Source organism: Astatotilapia calliptera, chromosome 4 (assembly GCF_964374335.1).
Source record: "Astatotilapia calliptera chromosome 4, fAstCal68.1, whole genome shotgun sequence".
In the NCBI taxonomy this organism is placed as follows: Eukaryota; Metazoa; Chordata; class Actinopteri; order Cichliformes; family Cichlidae; genus Astatotilapia; species Astatotilapia calliptera.
Window position 1 is genome coordinate 6007008 of NC_137425.1, and position 27451 is coordinate 6034458.

Sequence of the window (27451 nt, forward strand, 5' to 3'; positions counted from 1 at the left end):
AAATTTTATATTTGGGGTAAAATATCAAGTCTTTTCAAGTAAACCGGTTCAAGTCCAATTCAAGTCCCAAGTCATTGGTGTAAAAGTCCAAGTCAAGTCACAAGTCTTACAACATTTTTTCAAGTCAAGTCTAAAGTCATAAAATTAATGACTCGAGTCTGACTCGAGTCCAAGTCATGTGACTCGAGTCCACACCTCTGGTGTAGGGTCCTAATTACTCCAAGTTTGTGTTCCAGAGGGTGATGGGAGTCAAAGAGGAGGTACTGGTCTGTGTGTGGGCTTCCGGTAAACTTCGATGTTGAGGTTGCCATTCTCTTCAATGTCCAAAACATCAAAGTTTACCGGAAGCCCACACACGGACCAGTACCTCCTCTTTGACTTCTTTTGGAAAACATTCTTATAATAAAATAAACTATGAGCTTTAATTTACCACAGAAATATGAAGGCGGTTTCTCGAGCTCCAGAGTAAAATCCAAATGAACCCTGTCAGTGTGATGGCTGCCCTCGCTGGTACTTTTCCCTCCTTGCTCACACAAAGCGTTGCAGAAGTTAATTAATAACTAATACAGAAAATTCCTTCACATTTATACATTGTACTGTATTTTTACTGGTTTTTTTTTACACTGTTACCATGACAAGCCTGAGAAGGGAAATTACTTTGTATGTGTGTCTGCATGTGTATATGTGTGTGCGCGGTGGGAGGGGGGGTGGGTAGATAACGAGAAGCTTCATGGCCCCTAACTATGTGTTTGACTTATCAAACAACAGCCCTGCAGTACAAAGGGCTAGACTGTCAGCAGAAACACACCCGCAGATATCTGAGTGTGGCTGTGTGTGTGTGTTGAGGCTACTTGATAACTTAGGAGCAGTGGATGGAGCTCTAGGGAGATGAAGCATTGCAAGGAGGAAAGGACTGAAGATGTGTTAGGAAATCTAGAAGCAGTAACACAACAAAACGGAAAAAAAAATCCATCAAACTACAGTTTTTGAAGGACAGTTTCTGAATGAGTCTCATCACTTCAGCCCCTGGGCTGGGCCTCTGTCTTGCTTCAGCAGGAAAGCTCCTCCCTCTGAGATCTGGATGCCTGTGGTTGAAGGTTATGAAGGAAGAAAAATAATGGACGGGAGGACAGCAGGCTGGCAAGAGACAGTGATGGAGAGGTGGAAAGCTAACCTTTAATAACTCTTGTTTTATGTCTCCCTCCTTTTTCCTTCTCACGGTTTTCACCTGATATCGAGCCGGTAGTTGAACACCCCTTTTCTCTCCTCTGAAGACTTTGGCATAAACACTTCTCAGTTACATGAAAAGAGGAGAAACTGTAGCATTTCACACCTCCTTCGCTGCCTCACAGTTCACTCGAACACAGACAGATGCTGGCGCACTCCCCGTCAAAAGCACGTGCGCATGCACGACCGCACATCCACACCTGATCGTCTTCTAAGGGAGTGAATAATTACTTTGCCAAAGGGCACAGCTGTGATCCCTGGCTGGTATTTAAAGCATTGTCACTGAATTTAAATCATCCCTCCTCTCTAACGCTTCCTTCAGTTAAGTGGAAGTGTCCTCTTCTCAGGCTAATACAGAGATCATGGCCCTAATGTCTTCCTCGTGGCCTTCAGCTAATACCGCCACATTGCATGACACAGATGCACAGCTTGCATTTCCGTGTTGACATCGACGTGTGAAGCTATCTGCTGTCGCCCACCGCAACCCAAACTTCTGTGTTATTGTGTTACACAATGCAATCAAGTGTAAAAACCTGAGCTTTGATTATTGCATTTCCAGCTTAAAGCCTTATTTTCTTTGCATAATAATGATTTATAGATAAAACATATTTTTCAAGGGAAAATAAGGAGTGCTGACTCGATGGAGGTGTGTGTGAAATTTTGCCCTTCTAATTAGTTTATTCAGTTATTCTTTCCTCCTCCCACCATGTTGTAGCCTTAGGCCATCTGTGCTTTTTTCGCAACAAGCTTTCACATTCTCAACTACCCCCCTGCTGTTTCCTCAACCCCTTCACTACACTATAATTTTCCAGCCTCTTCTTTGGCCTCTGTTGAGCGTGTTTGCCCTGCATTGTATGTCCAGTCCTGTGTAGATTTACACTGAATTGCAGATGGGGAGCTGTAGTTCTCCCTCATGAAAGGAGCTTGGGGTGTTGAGTGGCTGATCTTGTATTTGTCCTTGTCTGATGTACCCTGTCTCCCATGATGCTCAGACTTGGTCTACCCGCTTGTCCACTCTACCTGGGGTTACATGATTGGCATAGCAGTGCACAGAGACTATTAGGATGCTGGGGCATGAAACTGCTTTATGTGAATGCGTGTGTGTGTGTGTGTGTTCCTTAGCATAAAAGGAGTGTGTGTGTACATTTGCATTTTACATTTCTGCCCGTAGTAAAAGCATGACCATGACCACCCCAGCATGCAGTCCAGAATATCAAAGAACATCAAGTGCATTTAAATTCAGCAAGTGCAGCGAGGTAATACATGATGATAAATTGCATCTGGATGGAGTTGGTATCCAGGTAACAAAAGCTCTAATCAGTTTCTATAAGATCTGCAGTTGTGGTCTCCAACATGATGTAAGACAAGATTACAGGCACTCAAATGGTGGGCGAGAGTGTTCATACAGAATTTAAGACATGGTCTTTTTTTAAAATGAAACATATTTACAACCCTTGCATGTTTTTTTCATCAGATTAGTTTTTTTCTTGGGGTGAAAAAACCATCAAGTCCATTTGATATTAAAAGAGATCCTGGGGGAAATAAAGACATTAAAATTATTTTAAAAAATATTAAAATTCAACCAATGCGATATTCTGAGAAAATTAGTCTCATTCTACCATTTACAGACTGATGTGAGTGTTGCCAAGGAGAGAACACATTAGTAACAGACGACTGATAAAATCAGAACCATCAGTAGTACTCTGGTTTTGTGTATCAGCATGCGTGTGTACTAATCTAATCCCTGTTGATAATTTCAAAGTGTGAAGAAATGAGCGCGTCCTGCCTGAGCTTTGGCTCTGTCAACACTGTTAGTAAGGGATGATGTCGTAAGTTGCAATATCCACTAGCAGAGTGGATATTATTACACTTATACTACACTTTGTGATGTAACCGGTCATGAAGTAAAATGACTCATAATTGTTACTCCACAGGATAAAATTGCAGACCTGATAGTCTTGTTATTCAAAACAAAGTGTGCCGTTCCCCGTTGTCTTCATTCCTGGTCTCTTGTTTCATATTTTGTCTGGGTTTTTTCTTTCCCCCCAGACACACGTTTTCATAACTCAAGGTTATTTTCTGGATGTCTATTTATCATTTTAAGCTTTGCACGCCTTCTCCCACCTCCCTGTGCCGCGACTAGTTATTTTCTCAATTGACTATCGTCCAGTTTCTCATTACTCATGCTCAAATGCCCTTTCCTCTTTGAGAAGCAATACTCTTGATGTTTTTTTCTCTTTAGACAACTAAAATATCTGTACTTGTTCTAAAATTTTGATATGTATTATCAGTGACTGTTGCCTGAATTTTCCATCCCGTATATGTCCGTGCACATCCTGCCGCATATGTGTCCATGTGCTTGTTTGGCCCGGTATTCTGCTCAAAGTTTTAAAATTAACCTCAATTGCTGCTTTCTTCTAAAATAAGGTTGCTATTCTTTTCTATCCACATTGACTTATTTGCTTCCCTTTCATTCTTTCTGGCAAGGTTATCCTGAGGCACACAGCTCTTTCATGGGAACATAGAGGTGAGGAGGGAATGGGGTGGAGGGCCTGGCTTTGCCGCTAGCCATGCCTTAATCGATTGTGTTTAAAGGGATGTTGTGAGCCGAATATTTGAGCCTGTCTCCTCATTAACAGTTCTCTGGGATTTAATTAAGAAGTAGAATGAATGTAACGTCAGTTGTATTTTAAAATGAAAGAGCAGTGCGAAGACGCACAACAAAGAAATTGAGAGCGAAAGAGACGAGAAGGGGGAAAACGAAAGAGGAGGCTAATTAGGGGATGAAGTTATGTTCATGCATCACTCCAGTTGAAATATTTCCTTGGTCTCTCTCAACCCCATTTTCCTCCTTACTCTCTTTTCCTCTTCCTCTTTCTCTCTCTGCATATAAATCTGCAAGAGCCCTTGGCAAAATTCTTTGTCACATCTTTTCTTTGCCTTTGGCACACAGTATGGGTATGCAAATACAAGAAAATAGAGACTTCAGCATTGTTGACACACTCTTCCTACACACAGAGTACAACCAGATATTAATGCCGGAGCCTGTTTCTCTACAACTGAATTGGCTCAAGTACTTCTGTGTACTTTATTGATTTTTAAAATGTTGAAAACCACATTAAATTCCATCATTTCATCCATACAGTATATCATCCACATGACAAAACCATGAGCAACAAAAAGGTAAAACAGACAACCTTCACTTCATGACCCACATTTAAATACAACTTTATTCAGATCTGAGGACTCTTATTCTTTATATATATATATATGTATATATATATATTTATTTAGTTATTTATCCATTTATTTATATGTATATTTATTTTTTTGACAGTCTGAATTTGTTACTAATGTTTGTCGTGTGGATCAGTGTTGTCTTGCAGTCTCTAAGGCCAAAAAATCCACATCTGTTGGCACCAGGTGGGTCAACAATAAGGCTGCTGCCACCAACAACACCGTCCCATAGCGACATGACTTTCTCTTCAGCTTTGCCAAGCAGCCTTTCTTTATCTCGCCCCGGAGAGGCGGAGAGGGTGGAGTCTCTGTGAGGGTATTGCTGTAGATGTCAGAGGATCGGTAAGGAGCAGAGTGAGGAGCTTCTTCTTAGTGGGTAGCCCAACATGTGTCCTTGATATTTTCTATAATGGTACAGTGTTGAGGGCTCATGTTGACCAGTTTGATTCCTTCATATATGAGTATCCAACTTCTCTCCAGATGCCCTGCGGGACACGAGGAGAGGAATATCAAGGTTACTGGGCCGTATCTGTGATGGGCACTACAATGGCGTGCTCTCGAAGAGATTTCACGTCCTCACATTCCAGGGGTTTATGTAAGAACTCTGCTTTGAACAGCAGAGAAGAAAATACTTAAACCAGCACATCTTAAGACTGTGTGTGCGCACGCATTTGTTTGATGGGATATAACTATAGAGAGAAACAGATAGAGGGGAGACAGGAGTTCTCGCTGCCGATGTTCACTTGGCTCGACACTAAGCTCGCAGAGATTAGCCAGCTCAGCTCAGCACAGTGTGCTGGAGGGCAGGCAGGGCAGTAGTGAGGAACTACCCGCAGCAGGGTTCAACTTCAGGATAAGGGAGGGTACAGAGGCTGAAGCCAGTCAGCCAGGTCACACGTGGGGAGTAGACAACAGCATGAAGACGGCGGGGCACATGGCTGAGTAACATGCGGGTGTCTGGAGAGGAGAGGGGCAGAGAGAGCTGGTGGGTGAGGAAATGGATGAACAGAGCAGAAGGCAGTGGTTCTTTCATGCTGCTGGATGTACTTTAAACTGGTGAAACTTCCTCCAGTCAAGGAAAAGGACTTTAAGACAACAAGTATACTTTCAGACAAGTATCAGGTCTATAGTTTGAGTTGTTGTCAAACCTGTTTTGAATGTTCCACTGGGATTCTGTGAATGCTTTCCAAAAAAAAGAAGAAGAAGATGCTCAGACTGTAACTGTGATGTGGCTGAATCAAAATCTGCCTCTGCTTGCTTTCACATAGTTGGAACTCTGATTGATTGAGCCTCTTTAGGGAAATCCCTTCAGTGATTGTTGATTGTGAAACGTATGGAATAAGAGGCACAGCAGACAGATAAGTGTGCTGTCAACAAGCAGGGCATCCAAGCATTTATGAAATATGTGCTTAGATAAAACAATAACATGCAGAAGGAGACAGAGGTTTGACTCAGACAGATGAACACCATTTATAATGGCTGCGGGTGGTGTAGCTATCTGTCACCTGCAGACATGCTTGTGCACAGCTGACATTTGCTCTGGGCCACAGGTTGTGTGTTGCATATAGAGAAGAATCACCCCACTCTAAACTAAAAATCCAGCTCTGACGTGCAGATGTACAGCTCGTTGTTACTATCTTTAGTTGACGAATTTTTTTTTTAACCTCCTACTCTTGCTCTCCAAGCTCATAAAGCGCAGCCAGAGCGATGCATTTATGTCTGGCCTTATGCTACCCCCCACAGGAGGACGGCTTCATGGTGACTTTACTGCTGCTTGGGTCCACTTGCGAGATTGCTGTGCAGTTGCAGTCACACGTGTGTGTGCACAGATCTGGCTACATCACTGATGTCACAGTACATTAGCATCAAACTGGTTATCTTATATCACTGTTTAATGACTCTTCACACCTGTCTTGTGACTGTTCATCGTTAATGAACCAAGAAGGCATTGTGTCCTCATAAACAGGACAGTGGTAACCTCTCAGCACACAACATGTCACCCTATTTAATTCATAGCTCCATTGTGGCTGCTCTCCACTGATATTGTTTGTGAGAGTAACATGAGATGGGCCAGCCAGTGGCCATTTATCTTAATGAGAGCAGTTAATTCTGGGCTGAGCTTTGGCTGCTGCCGCCATACAAAAACACAGCAATCCCTTTGAACGTCCTCTTATCCTCCTACCCGCTGACTTGATTTTCAGGAATACATTTTGCCCTCTCATTGAAACCATAATTAGTTCTAAAGGAGATTAAATTACATGTAATTATTATGATAATATTTTCATTTATTCAAGATAACGGGCTGACTTTAGTGAACACAGTATTTGTCGTGAGAGAGCAATCTCCCTCACACAGTCAAAGTTATCAAGGCGTGAAATCAGGAATCCTGACGGCAACAAAATGTAATCTTTTTCATACAGAGGGGACAATAGAAGGCGCTGCATACTCTACGTCTCCTTCTCCACTTTAATTAAAAGAGCACACCGAATCTCCCCGTCTTTCACTCCCCTACCTTCTCTCTTAAGAGTGAAGGGCCAATTTTATCACTATGCAGAATCTAGTTATTTTCCTCACACTGAACTTGTCTTAAGCCCCAGTCCTGAATCTTTAATGAGCAATTTCTTTTTTTTTTCTTTTTTTTTTGTAAATTTTATTATTTTTCCTCTCTCCACCTCCTATTTCTCTTTTATTGAACTGGGGTAATGTAACTGAAGGATATATTATGATTAGATTTTGCAGGTAAAGACTACACATCAGTGATACGGTAGGGTGGCTGCATCAGAGAATGCAGATGGGACTTTAAACATTGTTCTGGGGGTGGACGTTCCCTCACATTAAATATATGCCCTTTAAAAAGACTGAGAGTGTAACCTGAATGGTCCTATGGTTGGTTACACTTTACATTCATCTTCTCTTTATGAGAAAAAAATGATTTATGTTCCCTGTGGTATGTTTCAGTCAGTGTGGAACTTAACCATATTTATAAAGTTGGATTTTGCTTCAGCTCTCCAGTGGATCATATCAAAGATACAATACTGCGTTGTGACTTTGAAAAAGAAGAATTTTGTAAAGGGTGTTTAAAAGGACATTAAGACAACATTAACAAATGACTTAATGGAAGAGAGAAATAGCTGGCGAGAAGTTGGCATATAGAAACTGGTCTGAGGTAAGAATGTGCAAGTTGGCGGTATTTGATTTTTCCCTACCAGTCCAGTTAATGAATACTGCAGTTAAGCATTCCGAATGCCTCATTATCTGCATACTGTACTTTATGTTTTGCATATATGTTTATACATCTTACAACAGTCAGGCTACAGAGAGGTTTTTTTTAAAGTGTCTCGCTGCCGCTATGACATTCACAGCCTTGGTTTCCTCCTCACGAGTTGCAGTCACTCCCACTCATCCCCCTTTTCCTCTCTCCTCCTGCCTCTCCTCCCCGCCTACAGGTCCTCTAGCCCGAAGGCAGGTAGGGCATCTCGTTATGGTAGTTGTAGTCCGGGCAGACCTTCTGCACCAGGCGGTAGTCCGTACTGTAGAAGGAAATATAGATACAGATGACCTTGAAAGGCTTGGAGCAAATCCAGGACACGTGGCTCTGGATCTGCTCCTGGAAACAGGTCTTGGATGGGTCATAGTTGCACAACGAGGTGCGTTTTTGGCGATCCACCTTCTCATAGTCTACGCGGCAGTTGAAGATCTTGGAGTCCTTGGGGTAGACCACACTCTGGCGCTCCAGGTCAAACTCTACTGCCTTGACAGGTGGTACCAGGCTGACTGAGATGTTGCCCTGGCCTGTGGAGTTGTGTCGAAAGTAGACGCTGAATGTGCCGTTACCGTGATCCACAATCTTGCCGGTGATTAGCAGGTTAAGCCTTACTGTCTTGATATTGGAATAGAAGTCTCCCCAGCCAAACATCTTCTTGAACTTGCCGGTTTTAACAATTGGTCGGCGTTTGACCCTGGGGTTCGAGGCGTCGGGTTTGAGCAGATCACTGCCCAACATCTCCCAGAACTCCTGTTTTGAAAACTCCTGCTTTGAGAAAGGGACTGGAGAGTGGTAGGGCAGCTCCAGAGAGGTGGCGTTAGCAGCTCTGCTTTTACTGTGTAGCATCCAGCGGCTCAGGGGTGAGAGCGAAGCCTGCCCGCCCAGGAGGCCCACTGTCTGGGAGGAGTCATCTGAGGAGCTCTTGGAGTTTGAGGAGTCATCTTCTTGACTCAGTGCCACCTGGAGAGTATTGTGGAGGAGGGGATCAGAGAAGGTAAACAGAGAAAAAAAAAAGGTAGAAGCAATTATTAGCAAGGTAGAAAAAAATGTAGACAGAAACCAAATTAACAGTTTGATCAATACTTAATTTACTGTTCATACCTCGAGAGATTTTAACTGACATTCTATCAATGTTTTATTTATATATATTTATATAACTTTACACGTAGTGCTATTATTAAAATCTTTTGTTTACCTTCGCTGAGAAAGAAATACTCCCTTATGTCACGTTCTCACAGAGGCAGTGTAATTCCCTAAGTTCACTAGGCTCCATCAGCTACTTGGGAGGCCAGAGGGATCAAAGAACAGATTCAAACACAAAATCCACATCATAAATGAATTCACGTGGCATTTGTGACTCCTGTGTTCTTGTACAGTTTAATCAATATATGTGAAAGTGGATATTTTTCTGCAAAGGATTTGAAACAATGAAGAGCTGCAATCAGGAAATGTGTCCTGAAGTTGTTTCTTACAACAATCAGTGGAGTTTTTGCACAAGTATTTGCCTTCATACTAACTGTTATAAAGTATTTTTTCCAAGTTGAGAATTCATTCATTCATTTTCGCCAGAACTGAATTGCAAGATAATCCACCTGGAAAGATTTTTTTCTGCCTTGTATTAAAATCCTAAAGGAAAAATGTCAGTGGAAAGTAGAGACTAAGCTATGTTTCTTTTTTTAAAGTGAGCTTTTTGCTTTTTAAGCACTCTGGTATGAGTGCATGGGGAAGCTGTTATGGCCTCGAAACATTTGGTTGGAGGATCAAAGTGTTTGAGGGTGGGGAGGTGGGCAAACGGGAGGGCCTGAGAATAAAGTGTAATGTCCAATTAAGACTTCCAGTGTTTTAATTAAAGAAAAAATCTGTATCGGCAGACACACAAAGCTGTCAGATGTTAACATCAACTGAAGGGAGGGGAAGAGGAAGGAGGGAGATAACATAGTGCTGCTGTGCTCAGCAGTAGCTTTGTGATGAGTGTGTGAATGTGCTTGCAAAGTAATGGGTAATTATTCAATGGTAATGATCTATTAACAGGTAGCTTCTGTCTAATGTGCCATGGAGGTATCCAGAATTGTTGTGTCCTTTGGATCTGACAGTAAGGAACACACACTCACATCGTCTGTGAATTTTGAGTTGTGGTAAATGCAAACAATAAGTGATGCAAATGCGAGCGCTGGGGTAAGTTTGTGTATGTGTGTGCATGCGTGTGTGTGAGTGTGTTCTACCCAGAGAGATTTTACAATGATGCATAATGCATGGATCTCTGTCTGTGCTCTGATCCATCTACTGTCTTGACTGCCAGGGCTTCCTTATACAGGCTTAGTCAGGATTATTAAGTCTGACTCATTTTTATTCCATTTTATGCAGGTTTTTCAATCTCACTCAGATTTGTTCACTTGCTCTGCAGTTAGTCAGTGATATTGATTCTTCTGTCTCTCTAAAAACATGTATTTCCTTTCATAACAACGTGTATCGCATTTCAACTGTCTTGAAAGGATTCCCACTGATGTGGTTGTGGTCTGGTGTGTGGACTCAGATGAGAGGACACCATTTTTCCCTTAATCTGGTTTTATTCCCATGGGGCTGTTACAGGCCAGATGCCCTCTGCTCTAGTTACCTGTCTGCTGCTACGCTACACTGCCGCTTAGATCCTTCAGTCTCCCCACGGGGGCCGATAACAGTCCTGACAAAGACTCCTTCCTCTTGAAACAGATAGCTTCTTTGAGAATCCCAAACTCATTAATAATGAACCAAAATTCAAAAGCGCTTAGACTTATTGATTTAAATCTTTTCAAACATATCTATGTTTTTTTTCTTTTTCTCTCATTTTTTCTTTTTAGACCAGAAAGTTGAGGCTAGACAGGATGACTTTGATGACATACCATTACCCATGGCTCCTATTGAAGGACTAGTTTGTGTTTGATTTCTCTTCTTCAGTGAGCCCATGGCTGCTGGGCACAGAGGGTAGCAATCTGCCTGCCTCCCCAGATAGCACTCAAGAGCCCCTGCGGTGTCCTACAGTTTCTATGAAACTGTCCATTTGTTTTAAGATCCTCATCACTTTGCCAGCAATTCTCAGATGGTGCCAGTGCTCGTATCTGAGCAGAAACATATTGCAACATGCTTTGTTGTAGCTTACACATTAAGCAAAGTATCCCTCCTCCTTCCCTCTTTTGCACAGTCTTCATTAGGGAGTCAGAGAGGCTGGGTTGCAGGAGTAGAGATGAAGTAAACGCTGTGCTATTGTTAAACAGAAGATTTAAATGTCTGGCACTGCTGGAAGTGTCAGATCCAGTGTACAGCATCATTGTCAAAGGCAAATGGAAGAATAAGCTTAATTTGGCCCTGAAGAAAACCTGAGTTAGAGCGACAATGATTACTAGAGTAACAGAACACACTCTGAGCACCAGTCCAAACACAATGCCTTTAACTGGAGTTGTGTTTTTGGCGGTAAATGGATACTACTGTTTGTGGTTTCACTGTTGAATGATGTATCTTAAAGGTAAATGAAGTCACACATTATATGGTAGCACATGACATTGCAGTGCTACAATTCTTATCCCCTTTGCATTTAACTATGAAAGTACAGGAAGCTTGTGATTTAAGATATTGTAGAATAACTGAAATTAGTTTCGTTTTCCTTCAATTTAGGGGAATGTTTTTATATTTGGGAAACAAAAACATTGTTTTGTTAACAATCCAGCACTAAATGCCATCTGCTTTGGGTATTTAAATAAGCCACTTGCTTTCAGATTTATAATCTAATCTAACAGATGATGATGTACTGTGAGAACCTTGCCTTTTTTAATGATCAGTTTCATAAAATTTTAAGAAGTGTTTTAAAGAGTTAGAAAATGTGCACTTGTTCCAGGGCTGTAGCCACTATACCAAAGTCTTATTGTTCACTAGGTCATCCTAAAATATACAACATAAACCAGCCATATATTGTAACATAGTGTAATGTTGCTTTGAAAAATCAGAAGTTTCTCTCAGAGTAAGTTTGTTTTGTTTCATGAAGCTTGGCAAGATGTATCCCAGCTTTAATACTGTATGCAAAGTGTGGGCGATGGGCAGTCGGGTCTTACTGAGGGGGTGGAGGTTCGGGGTGATTTTGTCATTTGTCATGTGCACTAAGTGAGTCAGTGAAACGGCTGGAGAGGATGGGAGGTGGCTGCGGGCTCTGTCGCTGTGGTAATTGTGAGTCATTCAGCCTCAGTGAGCACAGGCCCCAAGCCTCTCTAGCAGCAGGACGTATGGTAGGGGAGCGATCCTCAGAAGCCTGGCTGCTCCACAGGCAATAATCAGCCTGTTACTGTGACAGGTACACCATTTTAACCCCTTTCCCCTGGTGACAGAAACACTCTGTTGCCATAATATAGCGCAGAGATCATGGGGTGACTTAAGTAAAATCTCCACCATAACTCACAGAAGTAAGGGACTGGTGATAGACCACTGTTTCTAAGAAGTAGTCTACACAGTAGTCTGACGTAACTTGTGACTGTTGGAGATATCCTGCAAAATATACTTCACAGATGAAGAGATACGTGGATTTCACATCTCTATTGCGAACAGATTAGGTAATCAACTTCAGATTTTTTTCCTTCTCAATGAGGATTTGGCATTTTCTTCTGTTTTGTAGCTTTGCTGATATTTTTTTCAAAACAAATAATCAAATAATTAAATCAACTACTGTTGTAAAAAGGAGTTGTAGCAACAAAACTACATTAACTACGCCCGTCTTATTGTCTTTCAGCAGACTGTCTTGGTTTTCGAGACCGTTCTCATTCCCATGTAACATACCGACGATTTGTCACGTCCCGAGACATCCCATGGGAACGTGAAAGGTAATCTTCCATGTCGACATGATACGCACCGTATTGCGAATGGAATCCAATAGAATGACACTCCCGGCGGTAACACAAGTTCCAGCCGTGTATTCCAGGCCTAACCTTAATCCTAATCATAATCTTATCCCTAATCATATTAGATAGTGTTTTCCAAAGCGATTAATGATGAGAAACTAAAATGAATGTACATGTGTAGCTTCATTCCTCATGTTTCCGACTGCGTAACATACCGACAATTTGTCATATGGCGTCGTATGTTACGTTTTGAGATGAGAATTTGTTGCGTTTTCAGTGCGTTTTTCTCTCACTGATCTTCAGGCTTTGTTTTCGGTCACAGCATGTACTTGTTCCCATTAAAACCACTTCAAATCCCATTGACTGTACACTTGCTGCTGAGCATCAGATCTCATGAACACAGTGGCGCATTCTGCAGCTCAAGAATTAGATGTTTTATAATGGAGGGACCAAAATGTAATAAAAATGCAATCAGTGGGAAACAAACAGTCAAAATGAACGATAATATTGCAATGGATTGCCTTATTAGCTAAAATGGCATTGCCATGGTAGTGTTTATCATAGGGTTTATGTGAAGCTTTTGTTGGGACACCTGAGCTGAATGTAGTGTGTCAGTTTTTTGACATACAGCTTACATATGTATCTTTGCGTGTTATATGAATGCATGAGCTGGAAAAGAGTAAACTTATTGATTGAATCCTTCAGTGGGGGCCACCCGATGGGGCTTAAGCATGTGCTTGTCCTGCAGAGCTGACAAGTTCAATAAGCACTCCACTTTCCTCTGGCTGTTGAGTTGAAATATTCATCTCTAATATGACATCAATTTTTAATTAAAGACCGAGGCAGCTCAGATTTCTTAAGTGTTAGTCAATGCTTCATCCACACTACCACCTTACCCACGCCCCACCCGCGCCTCCTTTCCCCATCTCCAGATGTAATATGCTCACTGCAGGAGATTTCTCTGTTACATGATTAAAGTCTGAAAATGGCTGTGCCCTTATAACTAATTATTCTTCTAGCTAGTGTAGATCCAAGAAGAGGTGAGCGAGAGAAAGGTAATTTCACAAGAAACAAGCCATTTGACTCTTAATGAATAATTTACTCCAGCTTCTCTGGGGTCACTGGAACTAAGATCTGAGGTACGTGAACAAACTCAATACACTGAATAGTTTTTATTCGAAACTATTTTTTTCTAACATACTCTGTCTTTCTGCATCCTCCACCCTTCTTTTTTCCAGCCCATTTTGGACATGTTCACTTGTGCGGTCCCAGAGGACTTGGGCTCATTTTGTATGCTCAGACTGAAGCTAGACTCTGAATTGGCTATCAAATTTTTACATTATAAGATATCGACAAGTTGGCAGTGCGAGGGAGGATGGAAAGTGGCAGCAGGGGATGGTTTCTCCCCAGTTATTCCCCACAGAGTGGGGACCAAAGCAAGGGCTGGGAGACTCAGCTGATTAAAGCCACTGCTACAGTAGTCATACCTGTCTGGTAAAGGCTGGGAGGACTGCAGGATTGTCTCATGGAGGCATAAAACCCTCAGTTAAATGCCCTTTTTTATTAAGGGCTGTTGTCTGATACAGTGCGACAGAGTTTCTGTTAATTTTTGAACCCATATAAATGAAAATAATTTTGTCATTCCTGCACAACCACCATTAATATGCTCCCGAGGGAGGCTGTTAAATTGCTTCAGTGGAGAGGTGCTGAGTGGCCAAATCAGACAATGGTTTAGCTGTGCAACTCCCAGCTGAGAAAGTGTGTAACTGTGTGAATGGGCTCCTTTTACACTTATAGTAGCTCTAAAAAGGTACTGAATCTTGGGATTCTCTCATTAGCGGACAGCTGTGGTTGAACTGAGAATATGTTGGGTCACTGTCATTTAATTTATACGTGGGCTAGATGTGTTCACATTAGCATGGTAAATGCGCATGCCTAGCCGACTGCTTTGAGGTTCTGTCTGGCATTACGAGTGGCATACACATAAAGCTGCTAAAGTGAGTATGTAAACCTCATTTACATATGACAAACAGGTCAGGCACTTAGATGTCTGAAGTTCCAGCCGTCTCAGCAGTCTTCTAGCTGAATTTAGACTTTTCAGTGTTTAAACTGATTAAACCAAATGTAAGCAGGAAGGGGAAACGTGATCGCAAGTGCTTGCTTGTAAGACATTTGACACTCTGCAGTCCATCTCAGCTGGACTGGACACAATCTGGAAATGTCACCAGAGGAACAGAAACACGATTCAGTTTCTAAAGGAGAGATGCTATAGGTAAAGTAGCCCTGTAGATAGAGCTTTATTCTATCTATCTATGAGGATAATTTTCTTGTTTTGTTCATTTTTTTATCATTAAGAGCCTGCTTCATGGTATATTTTACTCCTACAACCATGGTGATAACTGAGAGCATTTTTACATTTATGAAGTGATGAAAGGAAATTGCCAAAGGCACCTCTATGAAACCCTTTGACTCTAATGTGCCAAGAAGAATTGGGAACCTGGCTTTGTTCAGTGTTTAAATGTCTGTTTTGGAAAAGTATGTGCATTACTTCAATATGATTTGCATATTTGAACATTTAACCATCATTTTTTTAAAAACCATTCTTACATAATATCTTGCTCAAATGACAGTTGTTAACATTAATGTAGTGTCCTGCAACTATAAAATGGTAAATGTAAACTATAAATAATTTGACCATGATAAAACTCTCTAAAAATCAATTTTGGTTTCTTTTATTGAAAAAATGGATAGATTAATTAAGTTACCTTAGCTTAAGCAGTTAATAGACATTTAGGTGTCACTTTTGAGATGGCTTGTGTGATCTGTGTAACTCCTCAAATTGGTGTTTCATGTAGCAATGTAATAAAAAATCAGAAATCAATGTGCTTTGCATAAACATTCCCATTATCCATTTATTCCTGCATTCCCGTGGCTGTGCATTTCCTATAATTGGAAACCCCATGTATAGACTCTCAGCAGGCCTTGTCTGGAGATGTGCACCACTCTGACCCCGAAAATCACTGTACCGTCACTGGTCGGCACGCTGGTAAACTGCATACTAGATGGTCAGTCATGCAGAACAGACTGTTTACAGATTTTGAGAGAAATGAGAATATTAATGGGCTTCTGCACACTGGTTTCAGTCTGGTCTGGCAGCTCAAGCAACACCATGATGAGGTCAGCATGAAAGCTTTGGTTTTCTTCAGTGTTAAACTACACTGACAGCCTAGTGTTCCCCTTTCAAATAAACCCAAATCCCCTGGTCCCATATTGCCTTTTCCACTATTGCTGAGATGCCTACAGATTTTAAAACAATGAAAGCTTTACTTTATATTGATACTTCCTATAACGATTTGTATTTTCAGAAAACATTCAAACAACTTTGACTATTGTTAGCTCAGGCAGAAGCTCTGTGAAATTAAAATGTCGGTTATGGATTTTCCCATCCTTAGTTATTCCTTTGTGCTAAAGTCATGCGCATCTTTATCTGGCTCCCCGGGGAGTTACACCCACTCATTATACCCGAGGCAACGAGTCATTTTTCTTTAAGCTGTGCACTGTAATCCACACTTCACTATCTGAACCAGTAGACAAACCTACAGATATTCTTTCAGGGTCTGCTCTGTCTTCCCTGCAGTCTCCTAGAAAGCAATGCCACAGTAAATTGTGCTGGTTTTGAGGAGACAACGTATTCTGTCTGAGGACAGCTTGGCGCTTCAATATGAAGGGCTGTCAGTGTGTCAGGGTGTGTGCTTTCTCTCTGTCTGTCTGGGTCTCTGCTATGGGGCTGCCTGGAGCCTGTGGGAGGGGCTCACTGGGTGGTCGGGGGTGGTGGAGGAGGTGCACCTCTGGGGTCCTACATGCTGTGCATGTTCATAACTCAAGCCGTTTTACCCTGCAGGCAATAGGCTACAAAGATTGTCCAGCACTGCTCATCCGCTGCTGCGTCATATGTTGTTTATATGTTCTGCGACTGCTCCTAGCTGTTTAATTTGTTCGAATGAAACAAAGAGGAAAATAGTGCCAGAGCCACACAGGTAAAGTGACGAGAAGAGAATAAGAATCAAAAAGCAAAGACATCAAATTTAAGCCATATTCAAGGATGCCTAAATTATCTGAGAAAACCAATTACTTTTCTAAATGCATTATTAATAAAAAGACACTAATCTTAGCAAAGATAAAGTACTCTGCATATTTTTTACAAACTGATCTGGAAAAAATACAAATAGTGCTAGATCCAGAAGCTCATGTAAATAAACGCTGAAGCTGATTGATGCTGTAATAACAATAAACTCGAAATGTTGTTTTCATCAGTAACAAGGGGATATTGTTTAACTTATCTTCCTATCATTACCCCAGAATTAAGAATTATGTGGAAGTGGTTAAGCCTAAAAACACTATTATCTACAAGTCCATTAGATTTTTAGTTTCCTGAATAAAAAAGACTCCTATTGATACTGAAGTTTAGATATTTGAGTAAACTTTTCTGGTTATTTAATTACTGCTTGCTTGAAGGGTATGACCTGAATTGTCATTTTCCTCTACGTTGATGGATAAAACATGATGCGCATTTTCTCCTGCTGATGATAAAGATACAATGAGATGATCATTTTCCTCTTCACGTCACCCAGTTATGACATTCATAACTATACGGCACATACACTCAGCACAGTAGACTGCTCGGCTTGCATGGATACAGAGCCGACCTTCCCTTATGATAGAAATTTGACAATTATGAATGAGTTTTTGTGTTTCCAGCATCTGCGTGGGATGTGAGGCGCAGAGTGAAAGTTTATAAGCTCTGACGTGCCGATTGCAACACCGATGGCAAAGAGGACGAGAGCGGGAAGGCTGAAAAAAACTGAGCTCGGTCTGGTGCGGCTGTGCACGTTTGTGACTACATGCAATGTATGCAGCATCGGACTGAGTTTTCTTCTATTTGTTTCGCAAGATGAGGTGGTATGTATCTGGGTGGACAAGGTCAGTGACCCTGCTAGGAGGACAGGTATCTAAGAAACATGAATCTAAGAGTTTGTGACAGGCCAGAATGGAGAGAGGAGTCTGATGTGGTTAGAATTAGCGTCAGGCAGCCTCTGCTCTTTAACTACACGCACAAATCTTCAGGTTTGCACAGAGTGCGTTTGTCGCACCATGCTGTCTTCTGCTGTTTCAGACACAGCAAATGCTGCCTGGATTTAATGTCTTTTGTTGTCTCAGTTTTTGTGCTGTTATGCTTCTGTGATGTAAAATCTTGTCTTTGTCACAGAAGTGATTTTGGCTCTCCAGCTTTAAATGTAACAGCACAATTTGTTATTAATTGATGCGCCGTCTTGAGTGAGTGTTTCCTTGCTGATGGCAAAGTCAAATGGAGGGTGTGAGTAAAAGTTAAGAAAGAGAAAACAGAACAGCACTACTTCCCAATTTCCCAGTGTGAATTCTTCAAAGTGTCACATTTTCTTTTCTTTTCTTTTTTTTTTTTTAAATTACTTACACGCAGAGGGAACGGTGTGGCATGTAGACCTTGAAATATGTGTGAATGTCTCCACAGAAATTCAATTTGTAAAAAGTGACATTCGGTGCTCAGCTACAGAAGTGAAATTCAGTTATCAAGCATGATGGCCAGTGTCTTCATCTGTGCAGAAAGCAATCAGTGTGAGCATAAAGCGGTTCTGTCTCTCACGGCCACAGAAAGGCTACCTGGGGCTACCCTTTCCAGAAAAATCTGGTGAGAAAGAGCATCTGTGATTCACAAATAGTCAAGCCTACGTTCCCCCAGAGATTTTTAATACATGAAGGTTACAGCACAAAATTACTTAACAAAAAGCTCATTTTGAATATCTCCATTTACTGAACTGTAGAGACGAAATTCTCCTTGTCAGTAAAATTATAGTTAGGTTTGCATTTTCAAGTCTAAAATAACACAAATGTGCCATGTTGAATGCGAGTAATGCATTTAAAAGCACAAGGTTCTTCAAACAATTGCAGAGAAGAAATTCTGCAGCTCACCGGAGTATCAGAGTTCAATGCCCTTTTCGAGGACACTTCATGCCTTTATTGATAGTTCTTAAGATTGTTGAAAGAGAGAGCTGCACATCTCGTTGACCTCACTCCTCCCAGGTTTCACTGGCTGGTCTGAGATTTCATCCCATCAACCCTGGTTCATCCACACGGCTGCGTTTGTAATTACAAGTGGATTAACATGTGTAATTCTGTGAAAATCACACAGAATCTGTGATGACTGTCAATTAGGGGTATAAACCTCTGAGGCAGATGTTTAGCTGACTCCTTTTTTAGCACCAATATCTTGGTTCATTCCAGCTCCTTTCTTTCATTCTTACATTCTTACCTGTCTATTTGCCCTTCCAAAACTAAACATTTTCACATTAGAGCTGACTCACTCACAAGTATTCAATAGACTATCTTGAGAAAATTCACTCTAGCGATTTAGTTTAGTGAAACAAATGCAGTCAGATTGCTGAGCTTCACTGATGAAAAATAACTCCAACTGCTGCCAAAAATAAACATAATTTCTCAAGCAGTCAATTATACAACTGAGATGGCTTTTATTATTCATAACCCTTCATTCAAATTCAGGGGATAATTAACATTTGAAACACATCATTCATCACATAAACAACAACCAGAGTGGCACCTTGTGTTAATAGTCGTCTGTATTAGTAGCCATTTGCAAAAAATCCCTTGAGACTGAACCCGCTCTGAAAATTGCAGCGCTATTACAACAGAAATCATCCAAATCAAATTTTTAATGCATAGCAGGCTCATTTAATTATTAATCACTGCTCCATTACTTAATAAAAAGTTACTTAATTTATTAATTGCTCCATAATTTATCAATGTCACAGGGCTAATGAATTACCCAAGATTCCCTGCTGAGGGAGGCCGTGTACGTTTTTCATAGATACATGGTCTGGCGAGAGGGAGAAAAAAATGCTCTAATTAATGTCATTATCATTTAGCCACAGACCTTCTGGGTTACAATAGGCTGCGGCCCTGCAGCTCACAAAACGCTTCCAGAACCAAAACAACAAGTGAGTGTTAAGCCTATTATCCCCACTCTTGTATCTAGTTATACAACAGCTGAAAAGGCACTCGTCCCCCATATTTTAAGACAGCGTGTGGTCTCATATTTCACAGAGAACAGAAGAATCCGTTGAAAGAGCTCCGTCTCAGCCAAGAATATCACTGAGTCTGTTAAGTCACTTAAAACCAATGTCTGTTAGACCTCAGATCCTCAAAAGAGCTATCACTTTATTCTGAGTATCTGAATAATACCTTAATATGAAAACCACAAGGTCATCCTTGAAGGAATGCCGTCACAGACGGGTTGAACAGCCACTCAACCTCACTTCAGTATTTCAGTCACTCATGTTTTTATGTTTTTTTTTTGGATCTGGCTCATTCCCTGGGCCCTGAGATGACTGAGCTCCCCTTAGCCTAGGGGTTTCCGAACAGAAGGATGTTTTCAAGTTTTCTCATGCGATTTAAGAGCTGACTTCTCATTAAAGGCTGCTTTTTAATAAATCTAGAAGCGCACATGAAAGAGGAGTGGGTGATCCAAATTAAATTGTAAGGTTATGCAATGCTGGAAGTATTATTTAAGCTACAGAAACTTCAGTGTTTACATATCCATTGGCAGGAGTGTTGTGTATGAATCAATTTAGCATTAATTTGCTGAATTAGATCTCATAAATTTCTCCTCACCTACTGTATAAATTCAGTCTTTAATCACATCGTTCAATAAGGTAAGAGCTCTCACAGCAAAGACTACAAAAACAAACCAGCGCTTTTATCTTTCTGTGGATCTTTCACATGAAAAAGTATTCAAGCTTTTTGTCTTGCTGATTCTGCTGTACCATTTCACACACAAGAACCCTGGGGCATGGCCCTGTAGTGTAAAGGTGCTACAGCTTATATCAAATCAAAGCCATAATTTAAAGAGTGCTGAAATGTGGCTTATATCTTGTGTATAATGCATTTTTTTAACGCCTGGTTTTCACGGAAGGTTAAATAAACTTTTCCTCAGTTGATTCACAGTTTTGCGTTTGATATTTTGGAGTTCAATTGATAGAGTAAATCATAAATTTGTAACACTGTAACTTTTTAATGGCCATGTAGTGTTTGTTGACAGTGTTACAGAGCTGAGGACTGAAGCGGCTCCAAAGACGCACAGAGTAAAACAGATATGTGACAAACACCGATGGCACGGTGCGCTCCGCACGCTGCCAGCACGAGTGTCCCCCGAGAATAGTGACACTGCGCCCGGCGTACCCGAGACGAGCGGGGTCAGAGTGAATGTTATTGTCTTAACAATTACTAGTGATACAAAAAACAAAAACAAACCAGACATCAGCAGAATTTGGTTTGCGGTCAACACAGTGCTGTCGTGCAGCAGTCGAGGATTATCTCTGCATCTTTGTAAGAAGCACAAATGACCTGCACGTCTCGTAATTTATCATTTCCATCAAATTAATCTAAGCTGTCAGTTGCTATCCACGCACGTCTGCGCAAACATTTCCCCTTTAATTAGCGTATATCACGGAGTTTGGAAGTTTGTAGCCTACTCTACGGTATATTCTGACGCAGAAGGTATTTTGAGGTAATTCGGAGAAAGACGCATAAAGACCCCGGCGTGACTTTTTTCTTTTATCTTTTTGCACACTCCCACTCTTTTCTTACCAAACAAGCGGTTCCGTTGAGGAGGAGCAGGATGAAGCCTCGGTTGGGACGCATCATTCCGGCGCGTAAAACCCACAGTCCCCTGCCCCGGCAGGAAAAAAAGAAAAAGAAAAAAAAAGAATATAAATTGTTAATGGTAAGAAGAACAAACTCCCGAAGACGGGCTTTTCCTCCTTCAGGAAGATGCTCTTCCTACTGCACCCGGTCCCATTCGGCTGGCGCACGGTCCCATGCCCATGCCTGACTAAAGTGCTGTTTCCACAGACCTAAAAAAACGTAGGAAACCACTTGGAGTGATACTCTACTGTCTTTTCTTTTTTTCTCACCAATCCCGTGTTTGAGTCAGATTACATATGGTGTGAGAAATCCATGAACATGCGGAAGGCTGTTATCATCCATGCAAAAATGAAGCGATTCCGGCTCAGAGTTAAACGGGTACACAGGGTGGTGGGTAGATCATATCTGGTCACTGGTGCCAGTGGAGATCCTGGAGGGATGGAGCTGCAGCCTCCTGCAGAAACTGAGCGATGCTGAGACTGGCAAGAGCAAACAGACGTTTTAACAGTTCTCTCTCTCTCTCTCTCTCTCTCTCTCTCTCTCTCTCTCTCACACACACACTCTGCCTCTACCTCACTCCCTTCCCCTACCCATGTGTTTGTGCCTGTCCCCCTCTTTCTCCAGTCTCCAATCTCTGTTTCCCTCTCTTACCCCCTCCCTTATCTCACGTTCTTCCCACCTCTCTAGCATCTCCCTCTTTCAGTTACCTTCTCTTTACTCAGTTGATCCAACATATAATTAAATAAGTTACAATAAACCTAAATATCCAGTAGTTACACAACAATAAGCATCTGTCCCACTTGTGTGAGGGCTTGAGTGTTTTCCATTCCCTTGTGAGTATTTCTGACATGAGTTTTTTAGCCTACAGCATTACTAATCCACTGACAACTCTGTGGGTATTTCTCACCAGCAACCCTGTCATTAAATATAATCATCACTGTGGGTGGGTGAAAATCATTGATTGGGAAAGACTGGATCTTTTTTCACACTGCACTTGTCACAACAAAAACAACTCTTGTCATATGGTAACTGAGGAGGTTAATGCTGAGCTGTGGATCTCCTAGAATGCATTTGATCCTCACACACGTTGTCACATCATACACGGTATCGTCAGATTGTTTGTCCTCCCCAAAGGACACCGAACTGGAGCCCTGCTGAAGGGTATTGACGTACACGATGAACCAGTGACCGTCACCTCAGTCCGGTGTGATTAATAAAGAGTTTTCCCCAATAACACTCAGTTCATTAGAAGCAGGTTAATGGACTGAAATGCGTGATATCACTACACAGGTCCCCTGGCTCCCAGCGGCTCGATTTCTGCTTAATTGCACTTATAGATGAGCTTTACGTGAGCTGTCCTCCCTGTATCTTTACACACACTGCAGCACCAGAGGAAGACCTGCTCTATATCTTTTTGTCACTAGGTCAGAACTTTTTATATCTGTGTTGTTTTGTCTCAGATTTAGCCATTTAAACCCTTTGTTAATGTTATTTTACTACCTGCTAATAATGCATATGGTGTCGTGGGTTTATTGATCTCATTTCATGGGGTTAATTGGCTCAACTGGATGCATTCTGTGGGACCTGACCCCTAAAGGAGCTAGGTAACACCTGGGGGGTCACTGGAGGAGAGGAAGCCCTGTCAATCTAGTGTGACTGAAACTTCAAAGAGTTAGGGCAAAAATAAATTCTTTAAGACAGCCGCTCTAGTCCAGCCATCTGCCTGTGTGCACATATACAGATTTGCTGCTCATTATGATGCAGGAAATGCTGATGGAAGGTGGGAATGAGCTCATCAACTGAGGAGGTTTCTTGATCTGTCTCCCTTTTTTATTGGATTATTTCAAACACTAAACGTGCCTCTGTATAATTCAAGCAAGCCTCTTCAGTTACCCTAGGTACGAGCGGGGTCTTTGGGAGAGGAAACATAACCTATAAAGGGAGATCTGCTCCCCAGCCCACAATCTGAAGAAACAGCAACCATAATAAAACTCCTTTTTAAAACGCAGCACGTTCATTTATACGCACACTTTCACTCCTGCACATAATTATGGAGCCATAACTCAGCCTGTATACTCTCTGGGGAGAGCTGCTGCTATTTTTTACTCATATGAAAAAAAAGAAGAAGCATTGTGGATGCTAAGATACCCATCATTTGACATCCAGGATCGACTTATCTTAATGTTGTTTCACACATGACTCACATCAGCATGACAAATAGGAATTTGTGTTTGTGTATTTTCCTTTTTATTCCTCTCTCCTGGCAAACTCCAACAATTGTGCTCAATCATTGCATTGCTTGACACGTAATCCTATTTCACAGTATAATTCAGCTTGAATGTGGAGCTGCAGGCGACAGACAGTCCAGACCGAGGCTGAAAGGTTTATAGATGAGTATTGGCTGCCCTCTAGTGTCTTTCATCAGTTCTGGACCTTCAGAATGGAGACAAAGCTTCATTAAGCAGGAGAGGTCATTAAAGTGTCAGTTCACCTGAATGCATATTTAAACATTTTTCCTTTTTTCCCATTTTCCTTTTGTGTTTTTTTCTTTAATGAGTGGAGTCATATTTTCTTAGTTCATGAGGTTCCCACACAGTTGAGGTTATACTACTGCTACTGATGCCGGTGAAAAGAAGAGAATGTAACCACACATGTAAAGAAAATTTAAAGGCATTGCAAATATTCACATTCCATGTGTTCTGATAAATATGAAACACCTACACAAAACCTGATCTAAGTCTGTTTTGTTGTTGTTTTTTAAACAAGAAGACAGAAGCAGATATCAGCTGTCAGAGCAGCCCAGCACTCTGTCCTGTTCATTCACACATGGAGACATGGTGATCGTAATGTGTCTTCCTATTACAGATCAAACTAAGACTTTTAGTTTGATCAGTTTTTGTGTAGGTTGTTCACATTTATCCTCGAAGGTCACTTATATCTATTTCTGAACAAGGCTGACAGCTGAGCTGTCATCCATGATTAAACTTTAAATGCAAGTTTTATGAATAACAAAAATAATGTAATTTGGGCAAAACGCAAATCATGAATATGGAGAGACATGGCTGTGCTAACATATATGGCTTCCTACCCCTGTCCTCATCTTCTTTGGATCTCTTTGTTGTTTTTGCTCATCTCTGTGTCTGTTTTTCCCAGGTGCCAATGATGAATAAGAGATTTTTAAGAAAGCAAAGGATGCATGAATTACTATCCGAGTCTTCTGACCACATTTCTAACACATTTCACATTTCTAGCAGAGATGTTATAGAGACTAGGGTCCCGAAAAAAGAACTGAGCTCTCTGTGAAGGTTCACAAAATGACTGTGAAAACACCTTTTTGAATTGTGGGCATCAAAATAAATAATAAAAAAATAAAAAAATAAACATGGATTTTTTAAAAAAGCACTATCATAACGTTTGGGGACTTGAATTTTCATGTCATTCACATTTAGGTCTTTATGTTAGTATGGCAGAAACTGCTTAAATAAAACCCAAACTACACAGGTTGCATTAACATATTTATATTTGTTAATTGTCCTCTCTCTGATTTAATACAGATGTGCTTGATAAAATGCACATATTGCAATGGCCCAACTGTGATTTAGGAATGAGCAACACCAGCTGCCACTATGGGGTGCTGTTACCAAAGGTTACACTTTAAGGCTCTGTCCGGACTCCACTTGCATTGATATCAGTATCCATCAATCCACCAGTGGAGGCATCATGAACACGGTGCTGTGTCAGTGTTTGTTCACTGTGACAATTTGCTCTATTGCGTGAAACACTTTTGCTGGGAGTCTTTTTCTGGCTGCTGTTGGCGGTTTAGAGGAAACAGATAACATCAGGCTTCAAGTCTGACGTATATTTGAGTCTCTATCTTGTATCAGTCTGACTCAACTGGATGTTCCGTTCGTTGAAAGAAGATAACACAGTGGTATCATTAGGAGGAGCAAAATGTCCTATAAGGAAATGGCAGGTCAACACAAAGATTTATTTTTCTGTTTATCTTCTTACTCTCAGCCCCTCCCATCAACATCACCACTCTCTTCTCCAGTGTTAATCTTAAATTTTTGGATACATAAATATATGAGGGACTTCAAGCTAACATCCGGCTGATTGAGCCTCCTGATCTGCTCTGTGACAGTGCAGTAAGTCATTCCATCTCATGCTAATCATTGCCTTTACTGAGAAGAAGCTAGGTCACAATAAGAGAACAGGTCAGAGTAAGAGTGATGACAGATGCTGGAAGTAGAAAAATATGAAATTGCCAGATAAAGAGAGTTTTAGATGTGGAGGTCTGGATTGATGAAAAGGAATTAAATTCTTACCTCTGGGGAGGTCTACACTCTCAGGACCCATTAATCCCACATAAATCCCTTGTTCTTTATGTTTCATTTCCTCCTTTCCATTCTTAAATTTATTGGATATTTCCCCATATACCAATCTTTTATCCCCCATTTGATCGTACAGTATTAAATATGCTTCTGAATTCTCTTTCTCATTTTCACCAAAATATTTTCACAAGATGACCTTTTTCCTTCCAGGATTGTCTTGAGATCCGACGTAAACTTTAAATGCACCACAGAGGGTTAATTGAGTTGCTGAAGGGAAGTGAGACACATTTGGGACTTGTCAGATTTATAATTTTCTTTCATTTTTTTCTCCTTATTGAAGAGGATTACTTGATTGTTTCCAGATGATGACAAGGAGGCCCAGACACAGAGGCTGGTTCAGTACAAATGTTTCAAATCTTTTAGCCACACTGCGGTGTGGTTTGTTGCCCGGTGTTTCGGTGCAACATTTCAGTCCACACTGATACAGTATGTTAATGAACTTTGGTACAACACATGATCCCCAGAGAATTATTTTTTTCCCACTGTGCACTTCATTTAGTCTTACAAACATGCCAACGTTTCCACTTGTTGAGAACTTCAGTTTATAAAAAGATGTTTTAAATAAAAAAACAAAACCCCAAAATCTATTAGTGATTATGATCATATTATGTAAAGGCTTCTACCATGAATGAAAACTAGGAACCTTCACAACAACAGTCAGATCATGGCGCTTTATATTATAAGGTGAAGACCTTGTAACTCACCCGAGTCAGTCACGGCAGATGGCCCCGCCCCTCCCTGAGCCTGGTTCTGCTGAAGGTTTCTTCCTGTTAAAAGGGAGTTTTTCCTTCCTATTGTCGCCAAAGCGCTTGCTCATAGAAGGTCATATGATTGTTGTGGTTTTCTGTTGGCGCTGTGTAAATAAATATTTTAACATCAAACCTAAAGTATTGGAGAAGTCCAACAATCAGCCCCCTATGAACAAGAACTGTGCAACAGTGGGAAAGAAAAACTCCCTTTTAACAGGAAGAAATCTCTGTCAGTACCAGGCTGAGGCAGGGAAATCCCTGATTACATTTTCTGTTTCATTATTTTAAATCTTCGTGTGACAAAACCACATAGAGACTAATTTATGCCTTTTGATACTGAAATGATACACTCAGTATAAAAGCAGTGTGTAACGTTTGCTGCAGTTTTGTGGTTAAATAACAGTTTACTTGAAAAATTGTGCAGCTGTATGCAGAGTGCTGAAGTTTGACTGTTTAAAAGATTATGAGGCCATTTTTACGCTACACATCAATGCTTGAATTCAGTACAAATGATGTTGCTGTTGGTAGAAAGGTAAAGCAACAGGGGAAACTCTGAGCGAAGCCATTAAAATATTCTTAAGACTCAAAGAAAGGAACATCATCAGTCAGATACTGTATTATTTTTTAAATACAAGGCATGTAAGAAGGAGAACTGACTGAGAGGATTAAATACCAAAAAAGACAAAAGAAAAAATTACTGATGTAACATCTGCTAAAGCATCACAGAGCTGATCCTAACAAGGCGAGACTGACATTTCTTAAAATGGATACAAAGCAGACAGCATGGCGTGGTCTGTCACCACCAGCTGGTAGAGCTTTTTATTTTTTGCCTCACTTACAGTCTAAGTTTCATAGGTCCATAGCGATTTTTAGATTGTGTCATTTTGTATGGTTTACTTCACTGTTTTGTCAGAGTTTATTAATGCGTTACAGAAATTTTCTTGTCATTACTCTTTATTTCCTACAATG

At 41.0% G+C, this 27451-nt stretch overlaps 1 protein-coding gene across 1 annotated transcript; it reads right to left on the minus strand.

Annotated features, from left to right (window-relative positions):
• Window positions 1-7715: 7715 nt before the first annotated feature.
• LOC113020349 (neurexophilin-1) lies at window positions 7716-21819 on the minus strand. The gene is made up of 2 exons (XM_026164232.2): window positions 21286-21819; window positions 7716-8689 (listed from the first exon to the last, which is right to left on the minus strand). The coding sequence occupies exons 1-2, from the start codon at window positions 21340-21342 to the stop codon at window positions 7916-7918; spliced, it is 831 nt and encodes a 276-aa protein (XP_026020017.1). The 5' UTR covers window positions 21343-21819; the 3' UTR covers window positions 7716-7915.
• Window positions 21820-27451: the final 5632 nt, after the last annotated feature.